Source organism: Eutrema salsugineum, unplaced genomic scaffold (assembly GCF_000478725.1).
Source record: "Eutrema salsugineum unplaced genomic scaffold, Eutsalg1_0 scaffold_4, whole genome shotgun sequence".
In the NCBI taxonomy this organism is placed as follows: domain Eukaryota; kingdom Viridiplantae; phylum Streptophyta; class Magnoliopsida; order Brassicales; family Brassicaceae; genus Eutrema; species Eutrema salsugineum.
This window is the reverse complement of record NW_006256686.1, coordinates 5,827,518-5,850,007: the sequence shown is the minus strand read 5'-3', so window position 1 is coordinate 5,850,007 and position 22,490 is coordinate 5,827,518. Positions and strand designations below refer to the sequence as shown.

Sequence of the window (22,490 nt, the reverse complement as noted above, 5' to 3'; positions counted from 1 at the left end):
AAATAATTATCAACACTCTCATCCTTTATCAGCGAAAGATACTTCTACTAATTATCTAATCCTTTTTGCCATTTAAATTGAATTTTCACACAGTTATAAAAATCATTTATATGAAATTTAATCAGATTACATAAAAAATAGAAAAAGTTATAAAAAAAATATTTACTCCGACCCTTGTGAAATCACCTTCTATAATAGTCTACTTCGACAAAAAAAAAGAGGACAAACTCCGATAACTTTTCTCCGGCATATTTTTTGCCGATCTACTGTCTATTTCAATTCTGGTAAGTCAATTTAACCGCCGTCGTCCTCTTATATCATCTCCCTACTCCTTCTTTGTTAGTTCGTTTCATTTGATTGACTTGTTAGATTTTTTAATCCCAATTTGATTTTTGTTTTCTGGGTGCAGCCAAAGTTATTTTCATGGATAGCGAACACCGACGTTACTGTATCAACTGATAATCTCAAGGTAATCTATTAATTTACAGTGTTTAGTCTCTACTAACTTCTATTGATTTGCATTTGATGTAGATGAGTTTTTTCGACATTCTTATTTGTTTTCGACATTCTTATTTGTTTTTGCAATTTGGTTTATGTGTGTTTGTTACTGATAACTATTGTAGAGATGAGATCAGACTGTTGCTTAATTAGTTGTAAGAACTAGTTCTTTGTAAACAACTGTTTCAGCTTTTGCGCTGTTATTGCCTAGATAAATTGTTTGATTGTGGACATAATTTTTTTTTCTATTGCTCTAGGTTCGTTGTTTATGCTCGCTTTTAAAACTATGTATATGCAAAGTTTCCAGACGGATTTCCGACGGATATGGTCGTCGAAAATCGCATATTTTTTTTGTATTGTCACCTCTGAGCTGTACTCTTTGAGTATCATTTGTTTCTGGTTGTAAAATTGAAAGCAAAGTCTATTGTAGTGTGTGTATCATTTGAGTTTCATTTGTTTTTGAGTTCTGTCTTATTTTGATCTGTCATAGCGAGTTCTACTGAGTACTGATGTTTGTGAGTTCTTGATGTGGGTTTAAGACAGTTTTGGAGTAGCAGATTAAGTTTAGTATCTATTAACATTCTACTGAGTACTGATGTTTGCGTAGAAGGGTTTTTTGTTTTCTAATCTTTGTCTTCCTCATTCTGACTTGCTTTATCTTGGCTCTTATTAACACATAGCACATAGCTTTCGATTGTTTTGATATAATATTGTAAATTATAAGCTTTTGATGTGTTTCAGCACATAATGTATAAGCTTATTTGCAGATCAAAAAGCGTGAGAGGTAACATCTACAGTTCAATCTTAGGTTCTTAAGTTAAATCTTTCTCTCAGATATGTCTTCAGTCTCTTTCTTCTATGTAGTTTTTGATTCTTTTATGGTTTGAAGTAATTATTTTTGTTTCTTTTTCTTAACGCAGTACCATATCTCATACCCAACGAGGCTTTCTCATACTTCATTAGGATCTTCTGCCTCTTCCTTCTTCCCCAAAGCCTTCAGGTAAGCATTCAGTTTCAGATTTTTCAAAATAACTTGTATCACTTAAAAGATGGATAGTTTAAGTGTTCATTGCTATTAATATGTCAAGCTTTAAATATGGATAGTTTAGGTGTTTGTTGGTATTAAGATTTCAAGCTTTTTTAGCTATGTCTCACTTTACAGATGCGTGTTTTCTATGAAAATCATTTTGTTCATATCACAATGCTCTGTTTTGAGGAATCTACTTTCATTTGTTAATAAAATTCATGTGCAATAGTTTACTAGGAATTACAGCCAAGATTTACTAGATGGCATCTGATTTCGGAATTATCTTTTAGTTGTTCGTTACTTTTCTATAATTTAGGTGAATTCACATTTCTTCAAGCTCATTATTTTACAATAGGTTTATGATTGTTTGTATCATCTGCAAAAATTTGTGTTAAATGTGTAACTTTAAATTTAGAAATAAAATGTTTGCTAGTTAGTAGATTTTGCAAGTATCTAAGGTTTTTTTAATCAAGGAAAAAAACAGAATGTCGAATTATGATTTGTTGTCTACGAATTAAGCAATTGTTCACGATGTTGTTTTTATTATTTGCAGGAATGGATATGGAGTTGTCTTAAACAAATTTTTACGCCAGGAAGTAAACCGCAAGTTGAAAAAATTAACAACCACTGCACATTGTCGATCCTCACCCTAGTTGAGACGCACTTGAACTCTAAGTCCAAGAAAGTATTGGAAGATCCAGTATTTGGTCTGATCGTGAAGATTCATTGAAATGGTATCAGATAGTCGGTGAGGCTGATCCACAGCTTTATGTGTAAATAGCTCATGACAAACAAGAAGCATGAGCTGTGGTTCATTTCTGGACAGAAACCTCTTTTATTATCCATGCAAGAGTACTATGCAGTTACTGGTTTCAACTTCTGGGAGACAAGGAACAACAAAAGGGAAACTGGAAGAAAGATGGTGGTTTCTGGAGCAATTTGTTAGAGAGTAATGCAGGAATAACCCTGAAGATGATAATGGATGTACACCTCAGGAATGCTAACAAGTGGAGCCACGATGATAGGTTGAGATTGGTTTATTTGCAGGTTTGGTAATGGCTCAGAGTGTTTATATTCATATCACGCGAAAGTATATTGTGTTTGTGATGATTTAGAGAGGCTGCGGAGATACCCATGGGGGCTTAAGTCATTCAAATTTTTGGTGGATAACATTTTGAAGAGTAGGGTGAGGCTGCAACAAGGGAAGTCATATACATTAGATGGTTTTTCACTGTCTTCAGATCTGAATAATGGAAGCCATTCCTGTTTTTGGAACAATGTTGGGTAGAAGAGTCGAAAATGAGCATGTTCCCATTCCTAGATGCACTAACTGGAGTGGAGCTGCACTAGTGTCATATGCAGAGATTTTCTAACTAGAAATCACCTTTAAATACGAACTTAGTACTGTCTTACTTACTTAAAAAAAAAAAATTATTGCTGGCTTTGCTTATATTTGTTCCATCTCCATAAATGTCTAACTCCTTTTTTTTTTTGCTCCCAACTAATTCTTACAGGATGTCATATATCCGTTCATCTCTTGTACTTGGGATTTTAACATCATTGATTTGGCCAATATGTTAGGGATGATGAAATGACTGATGAGAGAGTAGATTGCATAAAGAACATGGTCAGTCAGGGAAAGGATTGGTCTAGCCATGTTAGGGAAATTGAGGGAGCTATTAGCACATCTTCAACTGCTCATGAAGAAACATCAAAGACCAATGGTGTTAATACATGCGAAAATGGTTTAATTGAAGCTGAGACACCGAGTTGCGTAGCAGGTGATGTATCTGTTTCAAACCGCGGCAAAAAAATGGCTGATCATGGTTCAGATGCACGGAAAAAGAAGATATTGTGGAAACAATCAGCAACGAAAGAAAGAGATATTGATGATGGTCTCAATGCCTTTATTTGAGATTTGCTTCAGAGTACAATCAAACCTTTGGAAGAGAATATCGAGAATCTTCATAAGAAAATTGAGGTATTAGAGAACTTTGTTGCTAGGTTGACAACGGAGACAGGAAAACCATCTACAAGTTCTCCACCCATCAATGCCGAGGTTGTTCAGCCTTCAAAAACTGTGCGGAAGACAAGAAAATTTGTTGCTGGCTTGACAACACAAATAGGAAAACCATTTACAAGTGCTTTACCCACCAGTACCAAGAGCATTCCACCTCCAAAAACAATACGAAAGACAAGAAATTCTAAGCCATGAACTACTCAGGAAAAAATAATCATGTTTGGAAAATAGAAATCTAAGTTCATCTTTGCTTCGTTGTGTTAGAGTAATAACTGAACTTGTATTTAAAATGTATTACCTTTTTTTGTAAAATATTAACTAATATATATTTTTTTTTTGCTGGTTATGTCGTTTGATGTTTCTTAATGACATTATCATTGTCTCATATTTTTTTTTGTATTACCAGGCCGTGAAAAATGATGGGCCATTTTCGGATCTGCTTGACATCTAGTTAACTCAGTTTTCAGAGATCAATTTTGGATTGAACACCCAAGAGTTCCTTGAAAAGACTTCAAGCCATCTATCTCAAGATTTGTTTGTTACCGGGTTTGATCTAACACCTTCTTTGAAGGCTTTAGAACAAATAGAATTAGTACCCACAGTCAAAAAGTCGAAGCCACTGCAGAAAGAAGTTCTAAACAACTTGTTTCGTCAACGCCTACATTAACAGATACTGGCTATTCAGAAGATGATCCTGATTACTGTGTTGGTTTTCGTTTCTAAAGAATCATGGTCTAAACTAAATCAGTGGTCTATGTCAAAACCCGAGTAAGTCTTTTACAAACCTTTGATACATAATGTTTAGAAAATTCACTTGATCGAGAAGAACATTGACAGGTTTTTTAATAATGTTTCAGAGACTTAAAATTTGGTCCAGTGGATTTCACATATGCTTTAACAGATCGAATTTTCACCTTCAAGAGTTGGCCACGAACACCGGTACGTATTTAACCAAATACAAAAATTTATTTACTACACTTATAACCAGACATATGTATTGATCATACATTTTTCCAGGATATAGACGCCGTTATATATTTATTTCATGAGTGAACAACTTTGCGTAGGTGGAAACCAGACTGTGTTGTTTTCATGAATTGTTGTTTGGCTGTCCTAATCGAGGGTGCTACAAAAAACAGTTGGAGGGTAAGAGAAGCTTCCAATTCAATAAATGGCTCTTACATTACAGCATCGAGGAGCTTCCATCACATGGGAAAATAAACAAATTTTTCGATCTCGATGTCGACCGACTTTGTGCACGGGTCCACATGAATGGTAATCATTGGATCTCATTGTTCGTAAATTTTGTTCAAAGAATTGTTGAATTCTTCGATTGTATAGGCTTTAAATATAAAAAGGTGGTGGAAGCATTCTCAATTCTCATTCTTCGGCTAGTGAAGGAAGTGCAGTCTCCTAAAAATAGGAAACATTTGAATGTTAAACCGTATTCTCAGATGAAGTGGGGTAGTAATAAGAGGGTATATGATTGTGGAGTGTATGCTTTGAAACACATTGAGTGCCACACACTCAGGCTAGATCTGTCGATGATAACATTAATGCGGCTCATATGAAGATAGCATGTGATTTTGTGAAGCTGTAAACAATCCCATCTTCATTGACCACTTGTCTAGATATGAATCAATCCCATGAGAAACTGAGATGTTGGTAGACCTTGATCCACAGCTTTGAGCAACTATTTGTTTTGGTTTATTTTTTTTTTCTTATTTCTCAAATGACAAGTATAACATTATTTGTTTTTTATTCTTTTATTTCTTCATTGTTAGAGCAAAAACATCGTATATAGTTCGCTATGACATTCTTATATAAAATCAATATAACAGAAAATTATAATGGAGAACGAGAACATGTTGAATATGAAGAGAAATCTTTATATTATTAAAACATAACTCATTTCACCAATTACATGGTGACATATGGCAACGCAACAAAAACAAAAATAAAGTAAAAAATAAAAAGCCCTCAATCTAAAAAACCAATATTTTCTCATCAAAAACCCACGATTCCACGATTTTTGAAACAGTTTTCCCTCCTCTATCATAAAAATGTAATTGATCTTGCCTTGCCTTGCTCTCTCTCGTGTATAACTTCCGAGCACTAAAGCTATCTTCTAATCTTCACGCACATCAAAGCAGGAAAATAAAACAAAAATCAAAACTCATGCATTTCTTATTTTCTCTCTTTTAAACTTCTGTATTCTCATCATTTCTCTCTCTAAACCTCTTCTTTGGCTCTCATGGCTGTCGATGCTCACCATCTGCTTCTCTCTCTTGCTCAACTCTTCTCCAACAGGTTAATAACAATCTCTACTCGATCTGATGATTTTTGGTTTTTTTTTGGGTCTGAGTCTTTGGAGTTTTCTTTGTGGTATTGATGATTCTCAAGTTTATTAATACTACAGAGAATCAACTGAATCAACGATGAATTACAGCACCACCATGAAACCAACAAATGGCGGTTTCTCGGTGACGGACGATTCGCCTCCTTTTCTTCATCAGGAGAACCATAGGAGACATCGAAATCTCTCTACATGTAAGTCTTTCTAAAGAAACCGGTTCCTTATGCTAATTAAAGTTGAAACGTGGGGAGAACCATTATGTTTTACTTTTTTTCTCACTGTTTGTTCTTCAAATAAATCCATTTTTATTTTTTTTTGGTCAAAACATAGATCCATTTTTATAAGAGTATGTTTAATAGTTTAACAACTCTGATGTATATCTTATCATTTATGTCATTTAGATTGAAATGGTATAATAGTAAAGAACGCCTATTTGTAAAACTAATGAGTAAAGTAATTTTGATAACTTAATTATATTTTTCCATGGTAATGTATTGATTTTAGTTCTTGATTTGCTATCATAGAATGATCTTTTTTCTGACATGCTGGTTTTTTTATTGTTATAATTCAATTTGTAGGATTGTTTGAAGAGCAAGATAGAAATAAATAAAACAACAAAGCAACTTAGATCAATGTAAATTCTTTTTAAAAAATCTAACTTAATTTTCATATGTTTCTGGTTAATCAAAGATAAGTGTGTTGATTTTCTTATGTATCATCTCATATTAATAAGTGAAAGTTATTTTATAATGTAATTTTATTTATAAAGTTTTTTTGGTGCATAGCACGAGAGATCTCCTTTATATAAAAGGAGCTGATTTCCTACCTTCTTAGGGCCTCCACGTCAGCAAAAAAATACAGAAAAATAATCAGCCAATTAGAATATCAATCTCCTACACGTCACTTTTTAATCCTGTAAGCTAAAAAACTCCACGTCCACACCAAAGAAAGAAGAATACAGGTAAGCCCAATAACGAAGCCCACAATAGATGGACAAACGAGCCCAAACCAAAAACATAAGAGGAATACAGCGAACCCCAATAACAAAGTCCACAACAGATTGAGAAACCAGCCCAAACCAAAAACCTAATTCATCTGCAATTGTCTTCTACCTTCTTTGTCGTTCTGCGCATCCATAATCTCAAATTACAGAAAGAAAATCAACCCAGTAACGATTCCCCTCCCTCCCATTTGAAATTCAACAACTCCAGAAACGATTCCTCTCCCTCCCACAAACCACGATCTCCTATTGTAATTAACCACGATGTGGAATCTGAAACACAACCTCTTTCTAATAAATTCTGAAACGCCACCGCACCTCAATGTTCTTTATATAGTCTTCGCTCATTTCGACGAAAGAACACCGAAATTGGCCGCACACAGCATATATCTACTATCACAGCTATGGCAGCCTCTGCTTCAAAAGTCCCCGCACCGGTCCACCGAAAACTGCTCTTCAATGACGTTGAATCCGGTCTAAGCAAGGACGAACTCGCTTTCAGAGTCATCCACCTCTGGGAAGCTAGAAACCCTACAAAAGGTGGCTTGCTCATCGGACTGGAGCTGCTACTGATTGACGAACAGGTATGGTCTATTTTATGAATACATAACACTGTTACCACTCTCTTAGTTTGATTATATCTACGGTCGTCGGTCGTCTCCATCTCCTGTTGTCATTTCCCCCCCCCCCCAAATTATAGCTAATCAAAGAACGCCATCCTGATCTCCATACACTAACTCATAATTGTTATTTTTAAAACTGACCCAGGGAACCATCATTCAAGGATTCATTGCACCCAACAGAATTGCACGCTATGAAGGCAAACTCAAACCAAACATCATCTACAGGCTCACCAATTTCTTTGCTACTCCTAACAAAACAATGTTCAGAGTTACAGACCACAAATTCACAATCTGCTTCACCGACTTAAGCATCCTCACTCAGAACTATCTAACCTAATGCCTTCACATCATCTCCTATAGCAATATGATGACCATCTTGACATGTGCAGATATTATCGGTCACCTAAAGCTCATTAATGGCCAGAATCTTCACGACCACCCAGTTTTAGAATCTGAAGGCAACCAAAAGAGGGGAGTATCAGTCCACCTGCAGCCTAGAGAGTAATCTAATTACTATACCCTTCTTGCCATCCAAACCTCTAATATGTAGTACAAATCTATGAACAACAAATTTAACACATCTATACATAACTAACAACTTACCAACACGTAGATATCTAACTTGTTCCACATGCATAATTATTCTTTATTATTACCTTATTCAACATGCATAATAATTATTTTCCCGTATCTCCAAAAGAAAGATAGATTCCACCTTATCTGAAGTCTCAGTCCAAGTCGTCTTCTTAATTTTCAGAAACTATTTTATTGACATGTATTTTATGGTGCTATATATTTATGTGCAGAGGACCAATTGTCAACATCTACCTCTGGGACAACACTGCCGTTGAGTTCTGCAAGAAACTTCAAGCAAGCGAAACACCTCCTGTAGTATGCTCCTGTAGTATGCTCCAGTTTCGCCGAGCAGACCACTGAATACCTAACTTGGTATGCTCCAGTTATCCCTAATTTTAAGTATCTCCGTCCACTTTCAAATTTACTATAACACTGACTACAATTCCAGGCTACGTGATAATGCTAGCAACGTCAGTGTTAATGCATCTGAGATCACCAAGGTTGAAACTCTCACTATTGGTGAAATTTTCCAGTTCCTGCAAAAAAACCAGCCCAGGTATTTTCACATCTCGGACTACCAACAATTAGTTTAATTAGAAAAGAATAGACGTTAGTTATTAATCCGTCCTCACCAATGTTAATAGTGTAAAGCAAACACCACATTCATATTTAATATCTCCCAGGATCTCAAATGTCTATTCAGTTTTAAACAACCACTAGACCACTAAGTCTTTGAGGGTTTATAGATTCCACTCTTTACATTCTGACATGGCAGCATCACTCGGCTACAACAAGCTCACCAATGCCGTACTTTCATACTAACTTCTCCTCATTTAAATATAACAGAAGGCAAACTTCCATTGCACAGCAACCATTGATGCTGTGGAACAACTTAAAAGCTGGTACTACATTGCCTGCACTACATGCAACACAAAAGCAATCCGAGGACCTACTTCATTAGTGTGCAACAAATGCAACAACCACAATGCTATTGGAGTAATCAAGTACGTACAGCAGATTCTCACTTACTATAATTTGTTAAATGTAATCAAATTGCTATTTTGACACAGGTATCGGGTCGAGATATCCGTCTCCGACAATAACAACAAAGCCACGTTTGTTCTCCTCGATGATGCTGGAACTCAGCTAATCGGGAGAAAAGCTGCAGAGATAGTTGAAGACTACGTCGACGTAAGTAACTACATTTCTTAATCCAAAGTAAATAAAAAACATCACCAGACTGCATCTAGCTCATTTTTTGCAGGCTGTTGGGGTTGGCGGTGCTGGAGATAACATACCACTCCCAGAAAGCTTGAATGATGCAATTGCCAAGACATACATATTCAAGGTGAAAGTGGATGAATACAACTTTAGTGCTGCTAGGCAAACTATCACTGTGACTAAGATTGTCCAGCCAGCTGATCTCCCCAAAATGCCTTCACCAAATACAAGAGCGGAGCTTGAAGACAAAAACAGCGACACACTGCCACAGACTAAGAGCACTAAGTGGGACCTCCAGATGGGTGACATGGCAACTAGCACCAACACCATTGCCTCCAGCGAAGAGAAAACACAAGGGAAGAACAAAAAGACTAGCCTTGGCAGTGAAGAAACCGATGAAAACAAGCGTCCCCGGAAGAATACTAAATACTAGGAACCAACACCATAAATTCCCAAAAATAATTAAGTGCACTTTCTTATAGTTATATTAATCTGAATATCAATGTCCGCACAGGGCCTGTTTTCTTCTTCTCCTTCAGTTATATATCGATTTGCAATTTATTTTTTAAAATTTAGAGTAATTATATGAATTTAAACTAACGATTACAACTCTCTATCACTTTTTATGATGGATGTATATCAATCTGCGTTCCATGATTTTTATAAAAGGTTTCCCATCATGATTGCAGGAAATATATTTAATATATAGCTAATCCGATTTTGATTTATCAATTATTATTTTAAACGTTTGTATCTGTTTAAACCATTACGAGAGCGTCAAGTTAGGGATCCACTAACTTAAATATTAAATTCCTTAATAAATTTAGTCACCAGAAGAACGAAACGTATTACCATTCCAACATTATCTCTGTCATTCTTTTTTGAAAAAGGATCCCAAATATCACCCTATAGACAGCACCAATCATTGATTTGGAGATTCACTTTCAATACACGTTGACTAAAAACGTTAAAAAATATTTAAATGTATTATACCATAAATCAGGCAATACACACCTATTAAACTGAACACAAATCCTATGAAAACAACCCCATAAAAAAATTAAAAAACACTACTACACAGACCTCCAAATAAACACCAGATTTCAGCATATACAAGAACACTATCTTTGAAGACTACATCATCTACACATTCACCACCTCCTACCAAAAACAACCGGTGAATGAGGAGGGAAAGAAATACGTTTACAAAATGAATCCAACTATATATCTGCTCCACATGATTTCCACAACAAAAACTAATGATATGTATTGGCAAACTACCAGAAGGTGACAACTAAGCAGAGAGAGGACAAATTTCACAGCCATGCGGAAGCCAGAGAACCCGAAAACTAGAGGTCGACTATTAAACTTTTTACATGTATGAAATAAGGAAAACCAAACCTCAATTCCTATTCTGAACTACAGATACATCAACCAACTTAACACAACCACGGAGAAGAGGCCGCCCCCGGGATCTCAAAACAAGTCCGACAAACAAAATATTAGTACTCCAGGTCCCGAAGTAGATCCTCCACCACTTCAGCACCACCATGTTTTCGAAAATATTTCTCACCATTTTCTTAAAGCTTCATCTGATGATAATATAATAATATTAATTTTCAGCATTTTCTTTTTTTTTCAAATAACTATATTTCGACTTCTAAATTATGTTTGCATAAGTTACATTAATTTAATACACTACTACTCACCGTCACAGTTTAGAAAAAATATATATATCTGCATTTCATGCATTTCGAGGAGATTACCTTTCATGTTTCAATAATCAATTAATGTAGCCAATCTTATATGGAATGGATTATTCGAATTTTTAAAAATTTGTAAATGTGGAAATCAATAGGTAAGCACTAAGTAAGGAATTGGAATACTTAATTATTTATATACTTAAAGAAATTTTCGATACAGAAGACATAGACAGATTTTGATTTCACAACTATTTTTAAGCGTTATCAACTTATAAAACTGGATATGATGATATAAGAAAGAATCTAAGGATTTAGGGAGATCCACAAAATCATGAATTTTTGGGCCAGCAAGAAAGACCAAATTTTTAACCCCTAAAGTGTGAATATATAATGTCCCACATCGACAAAATTACAAAAATTAGAAGGAAAAATTACACTATAAATAAAAGTCATTATCCCCTAATTTGTCTCATACCACATGAGAGGTTACAATTGGGCTTCATTATAGTTCAATATTTTCTAAAAAAAAACATTATAAACGTTCAAAACTGCTTATAAGATTTTAAAAAAAAACCGATTTTAAGCTTGAAAAAATCGATCTTCTTTTTTTAGGAAAAATCGATCTTATGCTTAAACAAAATTGATTCTCGGCAGAAAAGATCAATTAAGGGCATTATTTTCAACTCTAACGGCGTTCAAAGTTACATCATCTACAACACCTTCTCAAAAAATAAGGTCAAAGAGGAGGATAAAGTGTTTGTTTATGGGTGTACAAATATAGTATTCTCTGGTCGCATGTTTGTCCAAAAACCATACTAATACTACTGATATGTCTTCCCAAACAAACAGGTTGTAACAATTAATCACAGTGAGGATCAAATCCACTGCCATGCGTAAACCACATCATCATAACCACAAACAGGAAACTAAAGGTGAATTCAGTCAACCTCTTATAGATATCAAAAAAGACACCCCAACTTTCCATTCATATTTTTTGAATTTCAGATCCATCAAATGACTTACCACAAACGCGGAGAAGAGGACGGCCACCTGGTTCTCGAAACAAAACACACACAGAAAATATTAATACTGCAGGTAAGTCCCCCAAAATTGCATGGTGGAAGATAGTGGAGAATCTTAAAAAAAAAATAGTTGGGGGCATAATTTAATAAGCAAAAAAAAATAAAAAAGTTGGGGGCGAATCGCCTTTTATAGTTAATATATATATATATTTTTGTTTGAAAGGTAATATTATATTTTATTTTCATTAAAATAAACTGAAAACATAATATGGCTAAGAAAACTTCACAAACAAAAGAACTACTATAAATAAAGTGTAAGAAACTTAATTAAAGAGTTCTTCACACATTGGTTTCTTGCAAGATGTGATTCAATTAGTATGTAAACGTTGGTTACAACTTACAATCTTTTAGAAGAAAATTCCGCAAACAAAATTGAAATCGGTTTTGAACGAGAAATCTATCACATATATAGAAGACGACATCAATTAAAACCACAATGCAAAAGAATACACCATTTCTTATACGCACAACACAAATACATGAAACTAACATCTACAACATCCTTTCAACAGAATCCTCAAGAGCCGGTAATCAACCACGGAAACGAAGACGCCCTTCAGGATCATGCAATCAACCTAAAGGTATTTAACGCAACATTGGCTGAGTCAACTCTTAAAGTCTAATCGGTACAGAAAAAAACCCAATATTCAATCTTATTTATGCCAAATTAAAAAATGTACAACCACAATCACCCGAAACTGAATGGATTCTTAAATTAAAAACAGATCGTACTCATAATATAGATTACAAATTCAAATTTTACACAGGCCAAGTGAGAAGCATATGTGAAGGACCCCCATCTGCATCAAACCTATACAATTGTAAGTACTTCTTCGTAGTATAATTAAGCTACATACAATACGCAAATATCTATTTAATATATAAGTCAACATTTCAATACCTTATTTAATCAAAAATATATACAACTCTTTCAGGTGGATGTGATATATGTGCTCTCTATGGTATAATACAATTACCTTCAAATCTACAACCACATTAAATATAAAAATTAGAGAATAACAATACCTTATCTTCTGTAGTTCGACGCAAAAACGCACGAGCAATGAGAAAAGCAATTCTACTATCTAAACGTGCAACTCAAGAGCTAAAAGGTATCTCCAATAATTTAATACAATTATTTCCAAGCTATATTAACACATTCTCTTAAAAAAAATGTTAACAGCTTCAACTATGACGTCTATGACATCAGAACGCCAGAGATCAAATAACAGCTCCAAAGGTACTATATTACATCAAATAATATTTAAATTATGAAAGAGTATTACAAAAGATTTTAGAGTGGTGGGAAATTATTATTAATATATGTTTCTCGCTCAGAAATGAATTATTAACAATACGTCTGGAAAAAATTATTATATTATTAACAATAACTAACAGAAAAAATCATAAAACACAGCTACCACTTCAAAGAACAAGGAAAACAACCTTCTGGACTGTACATTTTGTAGTGCGTTAGTTTGGGCCTCGGAAAGCACAGGAAGAGATCGAAAAACCGGAGCTCTTACGTACACAATTTGTTGCAACCAAGGAAAAATAAAACTTCCGCCAGTAAAACAACCATCACCTGTTCTTGAAGACCTATTAAACTGTGCCTGGTTTCGAGAAGCAATTCGAATATACAACGCTGTTTTGGCATTCACATCCATTGGAGCGAAAATTGATTACAGTGTCGTATATAGACCAGGCCCATTCACATTTAGAATTCAAGGTCAAAACTATCACCGCATAGGCTCCCTTCTGCCAACGCCAGGTCAACCACCCAAATACCTCCAGCTTTACATCTTTGACACTAAAAATGAAGTCAGGAACCGCATAAACGCAGTAACCCAAAATGCAACAGATGGAAAACTAGATGAGGCAACAGTAACCCATCTAATTCAGATGATCGATGCACACAATTGTCTTGCCAAGATTTTTCGGAGAGCACGTGATATCTTCGAGTCTAACAGCGAAGAAGAATTCACAATCCGATTAATCTCACAGAAAGGAAAAGGAAAGCAATATGACACACCCGAAACCAATGAGGTCGCCGGTCTAATTGTTGGTGACATGTCTACTACCATTGGGGAAAGAGATGTCATCCTGCAGTTGCAATCAGGTCATCTACAAGAAATCAGAGATGATCACCCACTGTATATGAGCTTGCAATACCTGCTACTATTTCCTTATGGTGAGTATGGATTCCACACAGAAATACCTATGAAAGTGGATGACGTAAACCCAAGAAAAAGAGAGTTCTTGAGCATTTGTCAGTTTTACGCTTATCAAATCCAGACACGTTTGAAAGAAGGAATGACAATAGTAAAGGGAGGTCGCCTTCTTCATCAATACGTGGTAGATGCATATACTGCTATTGAACAAGAAAGACTTCGCTGGGCCAGAAACAATCAAGCCCAACTCAGAGCTGATCTTTACAATAATGTATGTGATGTTGTAGAAAAAGGTGACACAGATGCCAAAAAATAGGAAAACGATTTATCTTGCCACCAAGTTTTACTGGGGGACCTCGCTATCTGGTTGAAAAGTATCATGACGCAATGGCAATCTGTAGACAATATGGAAATCCAGATTTGTTTATCACAATGACAGCTAATCCAAATTGGAAAGAGATAAAACACCATCTAGCAGCATATGGTGGTGCATCTCCCAATGATAGACCTGATATTCAGTGTCGCGTCTTCAAAATGAAGTTAGACGAGCTGTTGGAAAATTTAAAGAAAGGAACTTTCTTCAAACCATACACTGCTGGTATGCTGGCAATTCTAATAGCACAACATTCTTTATTTATATATATATATATATATATATATATATATTATATATAATCATAATAAATGATACATAATTATATAAAAGACATTGCCAATGGAACTAAAAACATTTCCTAACTTATTCTATATATTTTCCAGTTATCCACAGAATCGAATTCCAAAAAAGAGGTCTCCCACACGCTCATATACTAATGTGGTTTGGAAAGTCAACTAAAACACCAAAACCTGAAGATGTTGATGCAATAATTTCGGCTGAACTCCCCTCTAAAGATAAAGATCCAGAAGGGTATGATCTGGTAGCAAAATACATGATGCATGGTCTGTGTGGATTAGACAGACCTCGATCCCCATGCATGGAGAAACAGATTTGTACCAAAAAGTTTCCACGCCCTTATACTAATCATACAACGATCGACAAATCAGGATACATAATTTACCGTCGACGTCAATTTGATGAAGATTATGTCATGAAAGAGGGCACGAGGTTGGATAATAAATATGTTATCCCGCATAACATGGCTATTCTGAAAAAGTTTAAGGCACACATTAATGTTGAGTGGTGCAACAGAACAACTGCAATAAAGTACCTCTTCAAATACATTACTAAAGGAGTTGATAAGGCCACTGTAGTAATTGAGAAGGGAAATGATTCCGGTTCAAGTGTCGAGGGAAAAAGTACAACCATGAAACCGAGAAATGAGATACAAGAGTACCTAGATTGCCGGTACTTATCAGCACACGAAGCTATGTGGAGAACCTTTGGTTACCACATACACAAACGAAAGCCTTCCGTCCAAAAATTAATCATCCATTTGCCTGGCCAACAAAATGTCACCTACAAAGACACAGACAATCTAGATAATGTTCTGCAGAGACCGGGAATTGATCAAACTATGCTCACAGAGTATTTTGAACTAAACAAAAGATCAGAAAAGGCCCAAAATCGGACATATGTTCAAATACCAGAACATTTTGTGTGGGATCAAGCATTGAAGATATGGACCGAGCTGAAAAAAGGAGAAGCCATTAGCCGATTAGTTACAATACATCCAAACTCAGGTGATCTATACTACTTAAGGATAATACTTAATGAGGTTAAAGGAGCACAAAGTTTTGAAGAACTACGAATAGTTAACAACTGCCTACATCTTGATTACAAAGCGGCTTGCTATGCAAAAGGATTGCTGGACAATGACAAAGAATGGCATGCTGCAATGGAAGAAACAAATACTTGGGCAACACCGTTTCAACTACGACAGATGTTTGTAACACTGCTCATATATTGCGAGGTTGGTAACCCTAAAGAACTCTGGAAGCGTTGTTGGAAAACATTAAGCGAGGACATCACATATAGGAAACAAGCTGTTTTCACACATAACAACCTAAACTTAGGTGATGTTGAGCTAGAGCAATACACATTGATAGAGGTGGAAAAGATTTTACATCAGCACTAACGGACATTAAAAGAGTTTACAGGGATGCCCCAACCAGATCCAAACCTATTGAAAGAAGTAGGGAACACTCTATGGAAAGAAGAAATGAAATACAGTACCGCAGAACAGAATGACGAACATGTAGCCCTATTTAAACAGCTTAACCCAGAACAGAGAACAATATATGATGCAGTGATGGATTCAATTGAAAATCATCGTGGTAAGCTATTCTTCGTTTATGGACCTGGCGGGACAGGGAAAACATTTCTATATAGGACCATTATTTCAAAGATACGATCAACAAAAGGGATTGTATTGCCAGTGGCATCTTCAGGGATTGCAGCACTGCTCCTATCTGGTGGTAGAACGGCCCATTCACGGTTCAAGATTCCATTTGACGTTACTGGACAATCGGTGTGCCATATAATGCCAGGTACAATGCTTGCAGAACTAATCAAGAAAACTGATCTTATCATTTGGGATGAAGCACCAATGGCACATAGACACACTTTTGAGGCTTTAGACAGAACTTTGAAAGATATAATGGGTCATGACAATCCAGAAGCGAAGGAACAAACATTCGGAGGGAAAACAGTTCTTCTAGGAGGAGATTTCAGGCAGATATTACCAGTTATACCACAAGGTACTCGGGCAGACACGGTTATGGCATCTATTAGCGAATCATATCTGTGGGAGTCTTGCCAAAAGTATATTTTGAAGAAAAATATGAGACTTCAAGATTCAGATGGTGAATTTGCTAATTGGGTACTAAGAGTTGGGGACGGAGACGCCCCTACAATTCAAACCGATCATGACATTTCAGATGATGGGCAGATGGTGGTGGTTGACAACCATTTTTTAAGGGTATCCAGTGGAAACACACTTAAAGAAATCATTGACGCAGCATATGGCAATCATATTGTCTCGAAAACAAACAAAGAATACTACACAGAAAGAGCCATACTCACTCCATGAAATGAGACGGTTGATGAAATCAATAGATACATGATATCGCAAGTACAAGGGGAGTGCAAGGAGTATCTGAGTTTGGATAGCTTTGGCATAACAGATACAAAATCCCCACAGAACGAAACATTGTATGCTGTAGAATATCTAAACTCATTAGAGTTTCCTGGTTTGCCATCACATAAGATTTCTTTAAAAATTGGCGTACCTATCATGCTGCTGAGGAATATCAATCAAAAGGAAGGTTTGTGTAATGGAACAAGGCTTATCATAACATATATATGGGTGATCGAGTTATTGAGGGTGAAATAGTAACTGGGAGTCATGTTGGTAAGAGAGTATTGCTACCAAGAATTATTTTATCCCCACCAGACACAAGGCACCCATTCACTCTAAGAAGAAGGCAATTCCCAATAAGAATCTGCTATGCTATGACGATCAATAAAAGCTAAGGACAAAGCTTAAAATCAGTTCTGTTATACTTACCCAAACCGGTGTTCACTCATGGGCAATTATATGTTGCTCTGTCAAGAGTAACAACAAAGAAAGGGCTAACCATCGTACAAAAAGAAGGTTCACCAAAAGATGCCGTTAAAAACATTGTATACAAGGAAATATACAATGGTCTCACAACCTAACAAGGTAAGTCAGTGAAACACCCAACCAAACAAAAAAAAAATCCATTATTTTTTTCCCAAACAGCAAATGACGATATATTCTTATACAAATCTTACTAACACTTAAAAATTTATTATGCCCAACGATTAGGAAGAAAGAGATGACAAAGACATTGCTGTTTGCATTGCTCATCTTCAGCAAACATTACACTGGTTAGAATTTTCTATTTAGTCTTCTATATAAATTACTTATGATATTTGTTTATTCATTTAACTTACATCTCTATCATAGAAAAGAAATAACAGGAAAACAACGTTCGGCAAATGAGTGATTCTATGTCATCTTTAAAAGGATAGTCAAACTATTTAATACTTAATGTAAGTTTTTAATTCTCATCCAATACCAACATTAATAAATTAGAACATGAATAAAACTAAAACCGTGATTTTTCTATACAGGTAGCTTCATGCGGATAACACCTTCCAAACCAGGAGTTCCTGAACCAGTTCTTACAACATTTTAACTACTTCTTCTCTTTTACGTTTAGTTGTATCAAATTACAACCAGTTTATTATACTATACACTTTCTCATCAGTTATTTATAGACGTTGGATATGGAATTTCACCATTGAACTAACCATTTCGGTTTTTGATATTTTTCTAATTTGTCAACTGTCCATTTTAATTTGCGTTAAATTTAAATACAATGAAAAATTTATACGTAACCCAAATTGCTCAAACAAAAAATGAAGATAAAATTACTAAAGGGAAAACAGCAGCTACATTCAACTACCGTAACAAGACTTTTATTTGATGAAGCGGTGAACATTTTCTGATAGAAATGAAAAAAGGGAAAATTATATCATTATGCCGCAGATGATGTAATGAATCTAATTACTAAACTAAACCTCCATTGTTATAACAACCTGTTATGTTATAGACAAAAACATAGACATGGACAAATAAAATAATATATCAAAAAATATTAAACATATTTACAAACAAAAATAAAATAAAATAAAAAATCAATACGAAACAACCCGGGGCAATGCCTAGTAATACTAGTAGTAAATAAATCTTGACAAACCTATCGTTATACCATTCTTGCAAAAAAAATTTTCAATACACTTAAAAGTATTTTATATGTACATAATTATCGATTACCATCCTAGTATTACCGGTTTTCCTTTAACACTACATTAGTATCGGTTTCTGGTTCGAATCCCACGCTGGACCGAGATCTGTTTTTTGTTAAAAGAATTTTAATACACTTAAAAGTATTTTATCTGTCCATAATTATTGATTACCACCCTAGCATTGCTGGTTTCCCTTTAACACTACATTAGTATCGGTCCTGGGTTTGAATCCCACATTGGACCGGGAACGTCTTTTTATAAAAAAAAAGTGATCTTTAAATGAAAATTTTACACGAGTAAGCTTCTTCGATCTCTTTATGAACCCAGCTAATTTTGTGAAACCTATTCGTTTATCCATATAAAAACATATTTGAAGTCAATTTCACCTCATTTTTCTCACCCACAAAGGTAAGTCGTGTCGTTTTGGGGATTTTAACACCAGCAAATGTATACTTCAATTTGATTACTGATTGAACACATTCTGCGATTTGTCTAATTTTGATTTGTAGGCGATGAGCAATGTTTCCTCAGGTTCATCATCGAGATCCGTATGAGGTATCTTGAGAAGATGTGTTTGTGGAGAGAACATCGTGTTACATGTATCAACAACAGATAAAAGTCCTAATCAAAAGTTTTACAAATGATTGGTCTCAAAACAAGGTGACTACGGTCATGTTTTCAATTGGGCCAAAGAAGCACGGTTGGAAAATTTTGATATCCTATCCGAGAATCAGTTGATGTTATTTAAGGACATGAAGAATATCGTCATTGCAGAGAATACTATAATGGAGAAAGTTCAGAAGATTGTGGAGAAGAATCAGAAGTTGAAGCATCAATTAGAAGGTCTCAAGGCATCAGCGAGAAAAATAGTTTTAAGGTCCACCGGGGGTGAGAGTCGGGCAGGTAAAACATATGTTTCCCGCGGGTGAGAGTCTTCCGGGACTGGTGAACTGGGTCAACTTGTTCTCCATGTATCTTTTGATTGCACCGTTGGATCTTTTTGATGTAAAGTGCTATGGAAATCTGGTTGTATCCTCTTGATTGTCTCCAAATTTGAGCTGGATCGGACGGTGAGAAAGTCTTCATTTGAAGCTGAACTTCTGACGGTCTGACTATGAGATAAAAATGTTGATTTCTTCTATTTTGCCATCATATTCTCTAAGTTTCCTGAAAAGAGCCATGAAACCACAAATACATGGAAATCATAATAAAATTTCCTAAAACAAAGTAAAACCTTAGAAAAAGCGTTTGAAATCAATGGTGAAAAGTAGTCAAAATCAGGTGTTATCACACATGTCCCACTCTTGTGTCATTCCATATCACAATGACTGCACTTATATTTTTTAGTCCTTTGTAAATCCTGTGAATTACGTATCACGTCTTCAACCGTCTCATATCTTCGTGTTTCTGGTGCAATAACTTTGGAATTTTCAACGTCCAATGGGACCATCCATGCATCCTCAGGAACGCTTATTGGATTAAATTTTTTTTTCGTAAGGCGTTCTCCATACAGCAGTGATATACCTATAATTCAATGTATTCTCAGATGAGGACCCAAAATGAAAATCAGATTGTTAGAGTATACCTTTCATCAGTAAGTGTGTGTAGTTCCTTGTTCACCAAAAAAGCAACTTTGATTGCATGTCTGCAAGGATTTTTAAAAAGTTGTACTTACCACAAGTACACATCCTTCGCTCCAGGTCAACTAGACAATCGAATTATCTCCTTTAACCGTAAATCGATTCAAACATTAAATGGTTGAACAATCAAAATTGTCTCCCTTTTCAATCCTCTTGTCAATTTTTTTCTCGATCTCAATGGTTAAAGGGGCATTATGCTTTGAGATTAGTCTTCTTTGATCATAAAATCATTGCGTTAACATTTCTCTGATACTGTCCAACAAAGGAATTACAAGAAACTCTTTGGGTGATAGCAAAACAGAATTTAGCGATTCAGCTGGGTTAGTGGTTCGAATATCATATCTAAATCCAGGAAATTTACAGTGCGCTCACTTTTCCACATCAGCGTCCAGCAAATATTTTCTAACAAGCAGACTAATATTGAAAATATCGTTGAATCTCCTCTCAAATTCAGCAACCCTATATTCTTTAGACGCTTTTGCATTTAACCAATCAAACCTTTTGTCTTGAAATGGGTTACCACATTATTCAACAAATGATGTATGCAAATTCCATGTGAAAAGTGCGGGTAAACTTTAGCTAGTGTTTTAGTAACGGACAAATTCCTATCTGACACAAAAGCTCAACCTTGTCCAGCACCAATAACGACTAAAAGTTGCCTGAAAAACCACTCCCAAGATCGATCAATCTCTGAATCAATAACCTCAAATGCTATTGGATACAAGATGGAGTTACCAACTAAAGCTGTAGCAACAAGCAGCACACTTTTGTATTTTCTTTTCAAAAACGTACGATCAACAACAATAACCCTACGCATGGCTCTATAGAAACCTCTAACTGACTGACCAAAAGAAATAAATAGATATTTGAATCTACTATCAGAATCAGTTTTGAATTGAGTATGCGTACACGGATTACCTTCTTTCAACATGTGCAAATATTTGAGAAGTTTACCATAACATTTCTCAGGAATTCCTCTAGCAACATTAACTGCATACTCACGCGAATCCCAAGCATGTGTGTAAGAGATATCGCATCCATGCTCACTTCGCATAATTTGCATGATTTCTCATGGTTTTGGTCCTTATTTAACACATTCATACCTATGCGAAGTCTGATTGTTTTCGCTGAAGCTTTCCTACCGATATTTTTTTATTTGAAGGAGCATATGTATGCGCAGCCACATACTTGTTGATTTTGAAATAGGTTGAGCCCTCTAAATATTCTGCATGAACACTCCATCTGCACACTATCTTTGCAGCAAATTGACCAGAATTTTATTGCAGATTGCTTCACATAATAATCAAAGTTATGCTTCATTGCGCATGTTTCCAGAGTTGTCTTCATATAGTTTTTGCTTTTAAAAAGTTTCTCCTTCTTGACAGAATCTACCAACCAACACGGAGATTCTGTGTGACTTTCTTCTTTGTCTTCACCAAGCAAGATATCGTCACCATCCTCGCCAACACCTTCAAAGTTACGAGCACTTGTTGTGAAGTTATCATTTTGCTGCTCTAAAACTAACGCTACAGCCTTTTCCTGTCCTTGATCATCGCTTACTCTACTGCCTGAGTCAGATGGCTCTTTATTCAAATCAATGTTGACAAGTTTGGTTCTTATAGCAGATGCAGATGTAAGTGTCACACATAGTCGGATAGAAGGATTTTCCTTTGCATATCCAACAAAAATTTTTATTTGCCGATCATTTGTAATAATGACTAGCGGAAACCCTGATTTATCAGTGCAATCACTAGGTAGATAACTGATCTTAACATGCTGATCGACGATTCCATAGTCCT

At 35.5% G+C, this 22,490-nt stretch overlaps 3 protein-coding genes and 1 long non-coding RNA gene across 4 annotated transcripts; all 4 read left to right on the top strand.

Moving 5' to 3' along the window:
• The first annotated feature begins 220 nt into the window (after window positions 1–220).
• On the top strand, window positions 221–3,502 carry LOC112084592. The gene is made up of 5 exons (XR_002898273.1): window positions 221–284; window positions 410–469; window positions 1,266–1,282; window positions 1,419–1,498; window positions 2,079–3,502. It is a non-coding gene; the product is annotated as an uncharacterized LOC112084592 (long non-coding RNA).
• Window positions 3,503–8,868: 5,366 nt separating this feature from the next.
• Window positions 8,869–9,864, top strand: LOC112084414. Its single transcript, XM_024153542.1, has 4 exons — window positions 8,869–8,907; window positions 8,950–9,104; window positions 9,171–9,291; window positions 9,365–9,864. Exons 1-4 carry the CDS (start codon window positions 8,869–8,871, stop codon window positions 9,752–9,754), a joined length of 705 nt encoding a protein of 234 aa, XP_024009310.1. The 3' UTR covers window positions 9,755–9,864.
• Window positions 9,865–14,664: 4,800 nt separating this feature from the next.
• On the top strand, window positions 14,665–16,352 carry LOC112084413. The gene is made up of 2 exons (XM_024153541.1): window positions 14,665–14,875; window positions 15,037–16,352. The coding sequence occupies exons 1-2, from the start codon at window positions 14,665–14,667 to the stop codon at window positions 16,350–16,352; spliced, it is 1,527 nt and encodes a 508-aa protein (XP_024009309.1).
• Window positions 16,353–16,376: 24 nt separating this feature from the next.
• LOC112084412 (ATP-dependent DNA helicase pif1-like) lies at window positions 16,377–17,306 on the top strand. The gene has a single exon (XM_024153540.1). The coding sequence runs from the start codon at window positions 16,377–16,379 to the stop codon at window positions 17,304–17,306; it is 930 nt and encodes a 309-aa protein (XP_024009308.1).
• Window positions 17,307–22,490: the final 5,184 nt, after the last annotated feature.